At 43.9% G+C, this 15,696-nt stretch overlaps 1 protein-coding gene across 1 annotated transcript in view; it reads right to left on the bottom strand.

Annotated features, from left to right (window-relative positions):
• Window positions 1–988: 988 nt before the first annotated feature.
• Window positions 989–15,696, bottom strand: part of clasp2 (cytoplasmic linker associated protein 2) — a 69,193-nt gene continuing 54,485 nt past the window's right edge. Inside the window, exons 27-42 of the mRNA XM_080004038.1 lie at window positions 14,860–15,015; window positions 14,577–14,668; window positions 14,414–14,477; window positions 13,608–13,667; window positions 11,395–11,558; window positions 10,944–11,022; window positions 8,803–8,946; window positions 8,371–8,514; window positions 8,174–8,280; window positions 7,677–7,818; window positions 5,012–5,207; window positions 4,136–4,329; window positions 3,917–4,045; window positions 3,593–3,799; window positions 2,245–2,361; window positions 989–2,117 (exon numbers count right to left, since the gene is read on the bottom strand). Of these exons, the coding sequence (XP_079860164.1) occupies window positions 2,040–2,117; window positions 2,245–2,361; window positions 3,593–3,799; window positions 3,917–4,045; window positions 4,136–4,329; window positions 5,012–5,207; window positions 7,677–7,818; window positions 8,174–8,280; window positions 8,371–8,514; window positions 8,803–8,946; window positions 10,944–11,022; window positions 11,395–11,558; window positions 13,608–13,667; window positions 14,414–14,477; window positions 14,577–14,668; window positions 14,860–15,015 (2,073 nt within the window). The 3' untranslated portion in view covers window positions 989–2,039. The remainder of the gene's footprint in view (window positions 2,118–2,244; window positions 2,362–3,592; window positions 3,800–3,916; window positions 4,046–4,135; window positions 4,330–5,011; window positions 5,208–7,676; window positions 7,819–8,173; window positions 8,281–8,370; window positions 8,515–8,802; window positions 8,947–10,943; window positions 11,023–11,394; window positions 11,559–13,607; window positions 13,668–14,413; window positions 14,478–14,576; window positions 14,669–14,859; window positions 15,016–15,696) is intronic.

Here is a 15,696-nt window from a genome sequence, read left to right as displayed (position 1 = left end):
TTTTGCAAGCAGCTTCTGCAAACCCTCATATTGGCATTGGGACAATTAGGCTGGATGGATCAATGACGCCAAGTACCTTGTGGAAGTGACACTGAGTTTATTTCCATCTAATACGTAACATAACATAACATCTCTCTTCCTCCTCTCCTAATGGTCCACACACAGCTTCGTGTGGATGTCTGCTTCTCCCAGATTGCACAGGGCAGCTTTTGAAGTAAACAGACCAGCATTCAACAGCTTAAATAACACACAGAAAATTAATGGATATCAGGTTTAAACATTAAATTTTTTTTTTTTTAAATATAAGTTGTATATACGGTGCACAGCTTACCTGCTGCAGCGGGTCTGAGGGGAAGTGTCTCTGAAGTTTTCACAGCATGACTGCCAGAAGAGCATGGTGGTGAATCGCTGTGGTGCTTGTTTCATCAGAAAACTCAACATAATCCTCTAGAGTCCAGTCTGTGGATCCTTCATGCTTCCCTCCAGTGATCTGCACTTTGTTCGAGTGGTCAATGATTACCAGCCGTGGGGTTCTGGCAGGTGGACAGACAGGCTTGTCTATAGGCGGTAGTGTTGAGTTTTGTTTGAAAACAAAAAAAATAAAGACCTGCCTCATGAGGCTTTTCTCACTTGTATCCAAAAAATCATGTATTCAAATGTATGCCTAAGGTAAAAAAAACAAAAAAGGAGTGATCATCTGTCTGACTGTGCAGCAGTGCAGCAGGGAGGCGTTCCCCACTTTAAGGATCAAAAAGGTGGGACATCATTTACATTTAAAACCGTATACTGTTTATCTACAACTCGAGGCATATTGCAAATGCAAATTTTTTCATTTTATTTTGAACCGCAGCAGTGCCTAAGTTTACATTAAACATTACATAAAATTTCTATCTTATTGCCACAGAAGCTGCAAAATGAGACATTTTGAACCAAAAGGACAAGATTACAGTCAACAGTTTGTTGCAAAAATCAACGACGAGAGTTTTTCATGGTCTGTACAAGTTCTTTATTTTTCATATTTAATTGTAAGCACAGCTTTGTAAATGCACGGAAGAAACAACATTGGAAACTAGGATGTTACTCACAAAAGCAGGGAAAGAATGACAACGCAAAGAGAAGTAAAAGGAGGGTAACATGACATAATTCTCAGATCTGGAAATAATACATTTTCTACATATTTCTCAGCAGAGAGAAATCGGTTTGTGTGAGAGAGACTACAGCACGCGCCAAAACAGAACGAGAGACAGAAATAAAAACGAAGATGGGGTACAGGTGCAGGTGCTCCCCGCCTTTTCCCCCAGGGGCCTCTCTAAATGACGGTTACTTAATGCTCCATTTTAATATCATACGTATCCGCTATGTGACAATAACAGGCCAGACTGCACTATACTTCATGTGGCAAGCAGCACCTAGCCATCCCCTGCATCCCGTCCTCAAAGAGACCCATCCAAGATAAAACCACTGCAATAGGACCTAACGGACCCTTCTGAAAGGGATGGACATTGTTCGACATCAATTTCAAATCCCACTCCCCTATCCCAACCGTAGGGTAGGATCCCGATAAAAAGTTAATGTTTTTAAAAATTGGACTCATGCATAGCCAAGCACATGACGCCTCCTACACTTTGGACTCTGCCTATGTAAATGCTATGAGGAGCTGCGAGCTGCTCAGACCTGGGATGGCGAGCGTTTGTGCCGCACTGGGTTCAGGGTCATTCGTACCTTTTCTGCTCATCAGCACCATTTGAAAGAGAGGGAGTATGAAGTCAAGACTTTAAAAGCCTTTGCAATAAAACCTGACCGCTCAAAACAGATCCCCACTATGACACGGCACACACACACACACACACACACACACACACACACACACACACACACACACACACACACACACACACACACACACACACACACACACACACACACACACACACACACACACACACACACACACACACACACACACCTGCCCCCTGTGCAATTCATTCAGTGGGCAGGGTTTCAGTTATGTGGTTGGCCTGCTGGGGGCGCTGTGGCTCCTATAGGCCCTCGGATGGGGGCTCGCTTCCGCTGGAGCCAGACTGGGCACGCTTGATGTACAGATTTAACAACTTCAGCTGCACATAATGAGGGAGGAAAAGAGAGAACATATTTAAATAACATTAGTACAACAAGTCTCTGCCATGTACATGCCAAGTAAGAGCATTAATAATATTTAATATTTGGGAGAAAAATAGACGTCACCTTGCTGCTGGAGAGCTGGCTAAGGTGCGGTTTGAGCTCCTCCCCTATGACTGCATAGATGGCCACAAGGCAAAACACACAGGCTTTCCTCACGCTGCTCTCAGAGTTGTCATAACCCTGTCAAAGACACACCAGAAACAACATAAGACACTTGGTGAAGAACAAAGAAAGCAAACAATACAAGGTTTGTGGGTGGTGTTGGTGAACAGGAGGGATTATGCAAACACAAAATATAAAAGGTTGAAGATTTCCACTGCTTAAAAAGGACAATACACTACAATGCCTGGGTTGGAATTCACATGAGCCGTTATTAGATTCCAGGCGCAGTGCATGACTTAAAAGTATTGTTTTCAACTAAGGCAGTCTTGTCTGTACACCTTTTTTTTGGAAAGAATTAAAAGATGTGGTATAGCTTGAGGCGAGCTTTGCTGAGGTCGTGGAAACTCTGTTAGTTACACGCGTGGTGATAAAACATTTAAGAGGATGTGAGAGGCCACATTTAAAAGGTTGCAAACACCCATTGTCATATAAAATTCACAGTAAGGGAATCTTATCACTAGGCAAAAAGGAAATATGTTTTATCCACAAAGCAATATAGAGTAGTTATATTATCCAAAATAGTTATTTTTAATTTGCTTCATTGGTATTTACAGTGTTATTACTTATTAGCAGGAGTGTTTTTTCAACACTTCAACAAGTGTGCGTCTCCTCTCCTCTGACCACTGCGTCCATGTCCACACTGTACGTTCTGCTCTAATTGGACATTCCTTATTCTACTCATCATATCACAGCACGATGTTCTGTTTACCATTATTATCTTATCTTTGATATCACAATCCAAATCATAACCATAAAATTAACTACCCTTATGGAGAACATAGCGGCACTTCTCACAAGCTGCTGGTACTCTGTTCTGCACTATCAAGTGGACAATAAATCAAATGGACATAATGTAAAATATATCATATTTTATTGAATTGCATTTCACTTTTTCTTTAAATTGTGAGAATGCACAAGCTCCCCTTCAAAAGCTCTGCTTCAGTGAGACAGTACACGGTTTATTTTCAGATAACATTACATTATAGATTACATTTACTTTGTCTTGGTGGTCAAGATCCATGTCGGACAATATTACCCACAAATATTTAGGGAGAATCACAAACCTGCTTGTGATTTTGAAGTTTGAAATCTAACGCTCATTTCGATCGATTTCCGATTTGGAATTGTGACACCCCTACTTATCAGCATATACTGTTCTTTACAATGGCTTCCATTCTTAGCCATCCAACCTCAACTGAAGATGTGTCCACAAACTAACTTTAATTACATGATTAAACCCAGTATTTACCTGTATGAGCCCTGGCACTATTTCGGGCAGCATGGCCTGCAGGCCGTCGCGGGGAACCCTCTCAATGACCTTGGTCTGCATCTTGATGGCCGCGAGGTTGATAGGGTAGTCCGCTGACTGGATGATGGGGCACAAAACCTTCACACACTGGTCTGGGCTGATGGAAAGCGCCAGCATGGCGGCTGTCTCCTCCGCTGCCCGGACCACCTACACGTACACACATTTTGAGTCTTGCACACAACCAACACTGCTGAATTAGAACAAATGTGTCTGTGTGTGTGTGTGTGTGTGTGTGTGTGTGTGTGTGTGTGTGTGTGTATGTACCTCCTTGTGGGGGTCGTTGTGTGCCTCCAGGGCCTTCATGATGGTCAGCTCGGCGTAGTTCTTAAACCTCCACGGCTGCTTGCTGAGGATCTCCCTCAGCACGCATAGAGCCAGCGCCCGGATCACATGCTGAGGCACGGGAGAAAAGGACAAATGACACGAGTCACTTTTTCGAACTAATAAGTAAAATAATATCTGTGTGTGTGCGTGTGTGTGTACCTCTCGATCGCCCAGCGTTTCCAGCAGCAGCAGCAGGATGGTTTTGAAGTGCTCGTCCCACACCTGCAGGGTGTTTTCGCGGATCAGCTTCAGCAACTCGCACAGAGCCGCCTTCCTCTCCTCCACGCGCTCATTGTGGTTGGACAACTCCTTCAGCAGTTCGGCCACCAGCTCCGACTGGTCCAGACCGCTGTCTGTTAGGGAAGTGAAAGGCATGGATTTGGTTTTGTATTATTATTATTATTTTTTTTATGAATGGAAAAAATATGAAAAAAAAAGTCAATGCCACAAAAGCATAAGTTAATAAGGGAATACATACACTATATACATAATCATAACCCAAAACTAGGATAACCATTACGTTGTAAATATAATGAAAATGGTAAATATTACTGCGCACACACACACACACACACACACACACACACACACACACACACACACACACACACACACACACACACACACACACACACACACACACACACACACACACACACACACACACACACACACACACACACTCTTATTATCAATGTTTAACTTTGACATTCTCACATTTTCTTTAGTGTATTTTTTAGCCATAGTGCTTCATGCCAGATAGGAATGCTTTGCTAACAGTGAGGTCTTTTTTAGTGAGTGAGGTTTCTCATTGGCCGATTGGTGACGTGAATTTGTTACTCCTTATATCTGTTGTTCTTTTTCACTACAGCTTTCAGTCAATCACAATTACTTCAAATCAAGGTTAAAATATTTTGCTAGCAACCATTTATGCCATTTACAAAACCCTATAGGGACAGATAAATGTCTAAACTCTCACACACTTGCTTCACTAGCTCTAGAAGTGCATACGTAGAAATTTGTGTTTGGGTTTACCATCAGCGAGCTGTTCTGAGTCGTCCAGGCTGCTGTCTTTGAGGCTGTGTTTGAAGGGCGAGTCTGAGAAGTGGTCTCGGGCTCCACGGGGGCTTGAGGAGAGCAGGGGCGTGTTGAGGAGCGATGTCTTGTTGTCCAGTGCCATGCGGCCGCCGTCCACACTATCGGCTGTTTTGCCGTCCATTCCGCTTCCGCCCTGCCAGACAGAAACACGGTCAAAAAGCGCTTTAGGGGCCTCCTAGCCAACCAGATACTGGGGGCAAAACTGATCAAAAATTTCACGACAAGCAAATTTTGGTTGGTTGAACACGAGACGGGCTGCTGCATTCTGGGTGCGTTGTAGAGATCTGATGGAAGAGGCAAGTAGTCCAGCCAGAAGAGCATTGCAGTAGTCCAGATGGGAAATGACAAGCGCCTGAACCATCACTTTGTTGTCGTAACTTCGGTTGTTGAGAGGGAAAACACGGAGCAGCAATATGGGCAGAGCAAGAGAGCTGGTTTTCCAGAATTGCCAAGGTTCTTGGCATTCTGAGACCCAGGTAGAAGGAGCTCGAGGTTGAGCTTCAGGTGGTGCCCAGACATCGATGCGTTAATGTTTTGAAGACAAGCAGAGAGGCACCTCTCGATATCCCGAAGAGGGAAAGGAGAGGAAGAGTTGAGTGACATCAGCATAGCAGTGGTAGAAGTCATGGGAGGTGTAAGAACCCAGAATACCAAGCTGAGAGGGCCACTGGAGTTGCAGTGTTTGCTGGTTTGATCCACATCTCTGTCAGGAGATAGCTATGAAATTGAGGGATCCAGACACTGCATATGCAGAGATGGTCCTGGTTTTCTTCATTGACGGTCCTCAAGCAACACTGGGGTAGGGGCTGCTGAAGAGAGAGTTGGGTAGATCAGGTTCTATGGGTTCCTGCACCTGGATCTTTTGCCGTATCTGCGAGCCGTAGTTGTGACAGGGATTGCTTGAGACACATACTGGAGTAGACAGGAAGAGAGTTGGAGAGGTTCTTGTCTTTCCGTTAGTGCATCCTCAATGGTCCTCCCACGATGTGCCCCGCAGGTCAGACTCCCTAGCCATTGTGTGCCAGAGTCTTTGTGTGCAGAGGCTGAAGCTGACATTCAACATGTTAATATGAACCGGTGACAACCAAACTCCATATTTTGACTAACAATTGTCCATAAAGCACGTACACCAATTTTTGTTTTTGTGAGGATTGGATGATCAATGAAAGATGAATGAATTATTACGAATAGTTAATAGCGGCCATACTGCTTATCCAATTCAAATCTTTTATAGATCTTTTGTGAATCTAGGCCATTTATGTCTTGTACTAAATTTGGAGTCATTCGGTCGAAAGCTGACAAAGCTTAAGTAAAAAAACATTTAGAAAGATTCAAAATGCTGGAAAATCTTTTGGTGGTCTTTAGTGCTCTCTAAAGCGCTCACTTTAGTGCTCTCATAGATTTTTTTTGGAGAGTACATTTGCCTGGATATACAGACCAAATCTTCATGAAAATCAGACTTAGGGTGTGGGAGTTTTTGGCCTTTTGAAATGTTAATCTTTTTTTACTTTTAACTATAGCGCCATCATTCGGCCGATCTGGACAATTTTGCGTTGTGAACCATTTGCAAGAGAATATTTAGACATATGATGTCACCATCATTTACCATCTCACAGGAAACTGCACAAACATTTCTGAAGAACAACCGGAATAATATATAATAGGTAATTTAACAAGAACAATAGGGTTGGTCTTGAATCCCTAATAAAAATGACCCACCGGTTCTGTTACGTACAAAAAAGTGCTCTGCTTAACTTAACCTGGGATACCACAGAAGAATGCAGACAAAATATGTACTTGTGTGAAGCTGATGTTTGCGTTTATATATTTACTGCCAAAGCAGCTAATACCCCTCTCTGGTTGGCAGTTTCATGAGTCAGGTTTGCTGTGATTGCCAGCCCGACATCACATGGGCTGATTAGATTTCAGGGTTGACCCTTTCAGAGAATGTCAGGGGGTCACGCATGCCTGGGAAATGCCGTGTGTTTATGTGGGGGTGGGGGGGTAGGTGTCGAGTTTGAGCAATCCCCAGGGTGCCAGTGTTTGTGTACCCAAAGTCGTTAATTTCATCTTAACTTGCTCCCTGTCACCCATGCAGTTACATAACAGGAATGTCTGTCTCAAAATTAATATCATCAACTTTGCTTTAATTAAAGTACAGAAAACTACCAAAAGTGTCTTTTGGATATTTTAGTTGATCAAGATAACAGTCCTATCAGGTGTAGTTATAGGCTGTCATGATCATGACATTTTAGTTGACGATTGTTTTACAAACAATTAAGTTAGTCTTATTTTGTAATGCCACCATCATAGTATTGAAATAGTGTCATAATATATGTGATGTTATGATGAGGAGCCATTTATTGGCATTTCACTTCATAGCATAATATCGCTATTAGCGCAAATAATCGCAATCAGGTGATTATGTAATAATTGTGTTGTCAGATCTACAGGTTTTAAATGTCACAAAAGCAAATCTTCAATTGAAACAAGACACATATCAAGTTGTTGCTGTAGCCATTACTCTAGCCGTTGAAGGCATCATTAAAATGGATTCGACCAAAGGTTCCGGTCGGAATAAAACACCCCCTGACCCCGCTACCTCCTCTCCTTCTTTCCATCTGATTGGCTCGTTCATGTCTTCTTGACTACGCACGCTGAAGTTCTGGATGGCCTCTGTGACTCCCTTCAGAGAGCTGTAGATGTCCTCGGAGTTCATGTTCTCTGTGTCGTAGTCAAACGCACTACACACACACACACACACACACACACACACACACACACACACACACACACACACACACACACACACACACACACACACACACACACACACACACACACACACACACACACACACACACACACACACACACGACAGAATAACTCAAAGTTACACAACAGTTTTCACAAGCAACAGTTTTTACAAACATAATATCAATTGTTAGTCCTGATGTTCTAACAAACTTACTCTCACAGAATTACCAAGAATCAAAGGATAATTAAGGTCAAAGTCCTGATTTTTTTTTGTCTCCGACCCCAAAAGTATCTGAAATACATGTTTGGCTGCAGGGTGCTATTTGGGAGTGGTGTGGGTACCTTGGTGACGGCGTGTTCTGGGAGGTGTTGGTAGGGGAGGTGAGCGGGCTGGACCAGCTTGCTGGGGACCGCGGGGTGTGGCGTGTCAGAGGGCTACCCATCGGGGCCTGAGGAAAGGGTGTGTGTCATAAACAGGTAAAGGTACATAACTAACTGGAAACAAAAAAATTACTGGGACTGATGTAGGTGTGTATTACTTGTGCGGCGTTGCCAGTGTTCCTCAGGTGGTTCTGGAGCAGCTTGGTGGCTCCATCCTGGAAGGTTTTGGGCAGAGCTGCCAGCAGCATGGTGAACTCTGGTGTGTTGAGCTGAAACAGGGAGATCAGCACCGACTGGGCTGCCTACCACACACACACAAAGAATACATAGACTTAGAGCTCTGGAATAAATCACCTTGAAATTCAAAACAATGAATTGCAACTGTGGCAGTTTGATGTGTCAAAATAAATGATTTCATAAAAGCATTCTGAGTTTTAAACCAAAAAGAGGCGAAATCTTCCTCTTCCCCATCACTGAGTACTATGTGTATTTTTCCCTTGCAAATAACATAAAATATCACAGGCAAGGCCAATTCTTCTGCATTTGTTTATGTTCTTTCGTGTCTGCGTTTGTGTGCATGCCCATCATACTTTTCTGAGGTCTGAGCTCTTAGGCTCGGTGGTCCAGGTGATGATGCGCGAGATGGCCAACCGCGTCTCACTGGAGTTGACGAAATCTGGAGCCTCCATTTGTAACGTCAAAGTTTCGATGTACTTCAGAATGGCCACTTTCACCTGCAGGGAAAACACACACACACACACACACACACACACACACACACACACACACACACACACACACACACACACACACACACACACACACACACACACACACACACACACACACACACACACACACACACACACACACACACACACACACACACACGTATATGTGAAAGCCATAAGACCGCATAGTTGACATACTCACTCTGCTTGGCCAATAATCACCGGCTGCAAATGTGTTTATGACAACCAAATGAAAGACAAATGCAGGTGGGATCTCTAAATAGTAGGGCTGGGCAATATTAACAAAATTAATTATCCTATCTATTTTTTGACTCATACCTCAATATCGATATTTGACAATAACTGTTGGCACCTTTAGAAGATATTTACATACAGGAATTAGAAAGACGATATCCAGCCTCATATCACAATATCAAATTATATTATACTGATTAAATCGCCCAGCCGTACTAAACAACAAAATTCACAATGAGCATGAAGGGCAAGCATCCCTTGCCGTGGATCTGAGAAATTAATTGGCATGATGACGAGCTGCTGTTGAGAAAATCAAAGTGGTGAGACGTGGGAACGGGAAGCAGAGTGCACTCATGCTTTCGGTTGGGAAAAACACATATGGGTCAAAACGAGGAGCGTGACTTGACGAACTGATAGACAAAAACATTGACACGCACACGGGGGAAAGAAACTGCACAGCTGAAACAATTGTTACAATCCTCCTTAACTTCTCCCATCCTTCACCACCTCCTAGAATTCTTCCTACCATTAACCAAACTTTGTAAAACCGCAAAAAAAAGAGATAAGAAAATAAATGGATAAAGAACCTCAGCCTCGTGCGCCACTGAATTGCTCCCCCCTGGAGCGCACTGACCTGGGAGGACTGGCTCCAGGCTGCGGCCTGCTCGTCTAGAGAGCAGGCGTGGCGCCGCGCTCTGGGGGGGAACAATCTAACCCCGCCCCCCCCCCTGCCTCGCCCGCAACACGAGATCCGCACAGGCTTCAGAGAGAGAGAGGAAAGGCACCGCGTCAATTAACGGACGGAGAGAAAGAGAGGGAGGGAGGGAGGGATGAAGCGGAACGAGGTGGGGACAGGGAAGGAGCAGTTGGGAGAATGGAGGAGGAGGAGGGTTTGGACGGGGAAAAGAGAGATAAAGGGGAGGTGTTTCATGGGTGTAGTTTGTTAGGGGAGGAAGGAGGGGGAAAGTGCCGTGAGCAGGAAGAAAAGCTATGGGCAGGGATGTGGCGACGTAGCCAACCAGTCGAATATCGTTTTGGAAGTGTTGACCCTTTATTTTCAAGCCAACATTAACATTACATTAGGATTTAAGGCCATAATTGCTATGATCTGAGGCCCATAACTTGCATCTAGTTTAAGCTTCAACTTCATCCTACTGGTGATAGTGGTTGTCTCTTAACAAAAGATGGCAAAAAAAAATACCAATTACAATTACGATTATTAATTAATTGATTAATTGAAAATTGAATAACTGATTCTCTTCAGCCCAAATAATCATCTTAGTATTAAGACCACCCTCTAACCTGTCGACCCCTGAAGCAGATATTTGAACATCCCCATGTTGGTTGATGACTGTGTGGGATTAAAAGGGATGGAATATGTGGGGACTCATGCATTGGGTGAACGAGCAGAGGAGATGTAGGGAGCAGGAGAAGCAATGTTCTCTCAGCGGGAATGGAGGAGGAAGAATGTGATGAAGGATGGGAAGAAGAGGAAGCTTGGGGTTAGAGGGAGTGTCGGGCCTCTTGTGGAACAGAAAGCCAGAGGGGCACAAAGTGTTAAGGGGATGTCGGCCGCAATCCAATCACAGCTGGGGGCTTGAGGTGGGCTGTGGGAAGAGCCAGCACAGCCAGGCAGGAAGAGGGCCATCATGGTGCAGCAGTAACCAAATTTCTCTCAATTCTTTAGCCCCCCCCACTCTAACACAACACTTCCCACATGTCTTGTTGCTACACACAGACATTACCTTCAGGTTGGGAGTCTGCGTCTGGTCCACGGTGAACCTCATGAGGATGGCGAACTGCATGTCATTGGGGAAAGACTCTCTGCAGGAACAGGAAGAGAGTGATTAGAATTCCAGTGATCACGCACGCACGCGCACACACACACCCGCACACACTGTGTGTGTAACAGAAATAACTCACAAAGTTGCACCAGGAGAGAGCAGGGATGGGAAATAATTTGACTTTTAATTAGATTTTGATGTCACATAAATAATATATAACATACCGTGTATAATATACATATAACACAAAAAATAACTGTGTAGTCTACATAAACAATGTAAAGATATCTCATCATTTGAGGTGTAAAATTTTACAGGGTAAAATTAATTATCTTATTTATTATTTTGGGACTTTACATCTATCTAACCATGGTTTTAACGTGTGAGTCAATGGCCTCTGCGTGGCACTCACCGCGTGACGTCGAGGGCACGCTGGACTTTGGCCTGGACGGAGCCCAGCAGGTCGGCACCCATCTTTTTCAGCAGCTGGGTGAGCAGCACAAACAGCCAGTCCTGCAGCTCCACCTTATGGACCAGTATGAAGTCCACCAGTGTCTCCAGGAACATGCTGAATACCTGGACACACGCGCTGTCTTAATATATTGGGTACGCTGACAGTAAAAAGACCAAATTATTGTGGTCACCACTCAAATTTGAAGTCATTCATTCATTTACATATCCATACATCCCCTACTAACACCTTGTAAACATATATACATCACTCTCACTCACACACATTAACAGCAACCAAACTCACACCATGAACTAAATGCTGATTATCCATCAGTGCAGGAAGGTGCAGTTACACACAACCAACCACGAGCTGTTGCTTTGGTAATCACACTCAATTTGATTGTCTGTGCAAATATCCAAACTGGTTGAAATGACTGTGGAGACTTACTCGCTAAGAGTTCCAAGGGAGGTGGCATGAGAGGAGGGAAAGAGAGAAGACAACATTATCACAAACTCATAATTTGAGGCTAAACAAACGTCTTTTACAACTTGCTTGTAGACCTAAAGGGAAGCTTCAAATTATGTTATCTTTGAACAAAACAAAATACAATTATAGACAAGCTACAAGGACAATAGCACAAGTCTGCATTTTGTCAGTGTGAAGGTGCTATCCTCCATGTAAAAAAGAAAAGAAAAAAAAGTCCAAGATAAAGCTTTTCAGAATTAAGCCTAACAAATAAGCACCAGGACGAGAACCAAGGTTCTGGTTTCCTCAAGCCATTAGACTGCTGAACAGCTGACTATGCCCCCTCAACATACACTCAACAAACAGATGCCTAGCCCGCAAGAGCTACATCTATGTTGAAATTTTGTTTTTAGTTTTTTTTAAAGGGGACCTATTAATGCAAAACTCACTTTTCCAGTGATGTTCACATACATTTGGGTCTCTGGTGGGTCTACTAACACACAAACAGTGAAAAACAAATACCCAGTCAGTTTTTGTGAGCCATCTGTTACAGAAAACATCAAACGAGCCGTTCAGCTATGTGTCTCAGTACTACGTAGAATTGAGTCAAAGTAGAATTAGAACCGCCCTCCATCAGAGTAACTCCACCCACAGCTGTAGCGCCACCGGTCCCTCGAAGCAAAGAGATAAACATGGGAACTGCTCCGTTGTTTGCTTACAGACAAGCACAAATATTTTAAAAGAAAGGACCAACTTTCTGTGACAAAAATGCAGACGATGGAAATGTAAGTATATAAGTATATGCAAGTTTCTTTCTGTGTGTGTGTGTGTGTGTGTGTGTGTGTGTGTGTGTGTGTGTGTGTGTTTGTGTGTGTCCACGTTAGGTTACTGTAGGCTGTGGCGCACGATACGCGCCGCGTTTCTCCAAACAAAGCCGTAGATGTATTTTTTTAATTTTATTTTCCGACGTTTCCAGAATTGAATGAAACAAAAAAAGCCCCAAGCACCGCCATAAACCACGGTGCTCCAAGCTCTGCGTTGCTCCGGACACCGCGGTGAAAGTTGGAACAAACTTTTGAATGAGGCCTTGTAGATCTAATGTGATTGAAGATTCAGCAACTGGATTGCTTATTTCTCACCTCAAATTTGTTCAGAAACATATTTTGGTGGACTGACAAGGTGATCAGTTAACGTTTACAGACTAAATTCAACGGAACCCGAGTAAAGCTCAAACCCCATTGACTCACAGAACTCGCAGCCTCAGGAGGGTGGATCCTCCCATTTGAACAGAGCATGTTTAGAATGTCTAGAATGTATAACCTCAGTAGTGTTTTCAACAAAAACTTCAAAAATATGTTTTGGGGACCTCAGAGACCTATGTTAACTTGTGTGAAAAAGGAGCATTATAAGTCCTGTTTAATTACTTTTATACTTTTCATTTTTTAACATGTATATTTTCTTTTTGACTTTACTGAGTCACTCTCACAAGTTGTAATGACTAACTTGTTTTGCTACTAATTATCTGCACTGTTGAGAATTGTAGTACGGATTGAGCAAGGATTTGAAGGCCAACATGACACTTGTGACGTTAAACTTGGCCAAATAAAACTTAGAAAAGCGAGAAGCCGCAGACATGTGGGAAGAGCGATGGAGTGAGAGTTCAGATCAGATGGATGGAGGAGAGAGGCAGTCGTGGTGTGATGTACCTTGAAGGAGGCTGAGCTTATACCGGATTCTGCCGTGCCGTACAGCCTGCCGGACTCTCGCTGAAATTCATCAAATCCTCAGGTCAAACGAGGGAGGGTGGGGAGTTGGGGAGTTGGGCTCACACACACGAGTGTGTGTGTGCGTGAGGACGGAAAGAGGAGAATTGGGGTGTGGGGGGGCGGTGGGGGTGTGAAGGAAGTGACTCAGTGCCCCCCCCACTCAAGGGAAAGAGGCGGAGTTAGAGAGGGCGAACCGCACCGGGTTAGTCAGAAAGGAGAAGAGCCGGCAGCCAAAGTGTGCGCGCACCTGGATCTGTACGTGGTTGTCACACAGAATATGCATTTTGGGGGGCAGGGGTGTTGAGGGAGGGGGTTGCAATTAACGCAAGTGAACACAACCAGCGGATTGGTTGACGAGTAGTGAGGGCACAATCCCAGCACAGAGTTGAGGTCACACCACTCAGGCGTGTCATGCCGTTAAGACCAGTCAGCTGCCGATGCACACGCTGCATGCCAGTGTGTTTGTCAATGTGAAGATGGGTTTAGACCCGTTTATCCCGTCGGAATAACTTGTTGAATGTGTGTGCCAGTTGTCTAACATATGTATCCATTTTCCTTTTTTCGGCAGAATCCGGTAAAGAGGGGATGACGGGATAAACAAAAGGTTTGGAATAAAATAACAATTTCAAAATGGATGAATAATGACACTATCTTTGTGTGTGTGTGTGTGTGTGTGTGTGTGTGTGTGTGTGTGTGTGTGTGTGTGTGTTTGCGTTGGCGAATACTTGCGCTACATGCACCCATACCTTACTGTGCGGGTCCGCAAACATCCTGGTGAAGATCTCACACAACCTTTTCAGCTCCACTCGACTGCAGGTGAAAAAAAAGAAAAGCCATCGTTACATGAGCTTTCTCTGCTCTGCCCTGTGATTGGCTGACAGGTTAAAGTCCTGCACTCCGATTGGTTACCTGAGAGTGCGCTGGTTCTTGAGCAGAGCTTGCAGGCCGAGTAGACCCTCCTTCCTCTCGGACCAGTTGGCACTGGCACAGCGGTTCAGCACCTGGCAACGGAAACACAAACACAGAGATATGAAGCTGATGTAGACCTGTGTGTACCGATACTAATATTTCACATCAAGATCCTCAAAGACAAAGAAAGACAAAGACCATTTTCAATTTCCATTTCATGCCAATTTGTGACTTAAGTGTTGAAGTGATTGGCTCATGTCTGTGTTTGGGCTGCTGCTGTGACCTCTGCTACGTCCTCGGCCTGCCTCATGTAGGTGGGGATGGCTCCACCGTTCCTGGAGCTGTACGAGCGCTCAGAGCAGGCACTCGACGCGTCGCTGTTAGCGTCATCATCAGAGTACATGCCATAGTTCTCGTACCGCCGCCGCGCCGGCTTCTTCTGCACGGGAGGAGAGATGCTGTTGTTCATTTTTCCTATTGTATCACAATTAAGATATCTGCACATCCTAATACAGAACAGTTCGCAGCACCATGTCTTTAAAGGTGGGGAACTACTGTATATGATAATGACATAGGAGTAATACAAAAATCTTAGAACAAAAACACAGATTTAAAACACACACTACAGAAAGGGAGTGGGAGTAGAAGCTGACCTTGGACCGCATGTCTCCCAACAGCTGATAGCATTAAACAGAGGCAAAACCATGGGTTAGTCAGAGAACACACACACACACACACACACACACACACACACACACACACACACACACACACACACACACACACACACACACACACACACACACACACACACACACACACACACACACACACACACACACACACACACACACACGTCTCTTCAAGTGCTGTGAGCAGCACGTTCGTCTCGGCAGTTAAAAAGTGAAAACATATTCCTTGATTACTAGTAGGGTTATGTGTTTTACTTTGTTTGTGTGCGTGTTAGGGCTGTCAAATGATGGTTTGATATTTGAATGCTATTTGGAAAAAAAAAATAAAATAAAAAAAAAAAAATTTATATATATATATATATATATATATATATATATATATATATATATATATATATACACACACACACACACACACACACACACAC

This window comes from Zeus faber, assembly GCF_960531495.2.
Source record: "Zeus faber genome assembly, chromosome: 1".
Lineage (NCBI taxonomy): Eukaryota > Metazoa > Chordata > Actinopteri > Zeiformes > Zeidae > Zeus > Zeus faber.
Note: the sequence above shows the minus strand (reverse complement) of the source record. Positions and strands in the feature narration are given on the sequence as shown.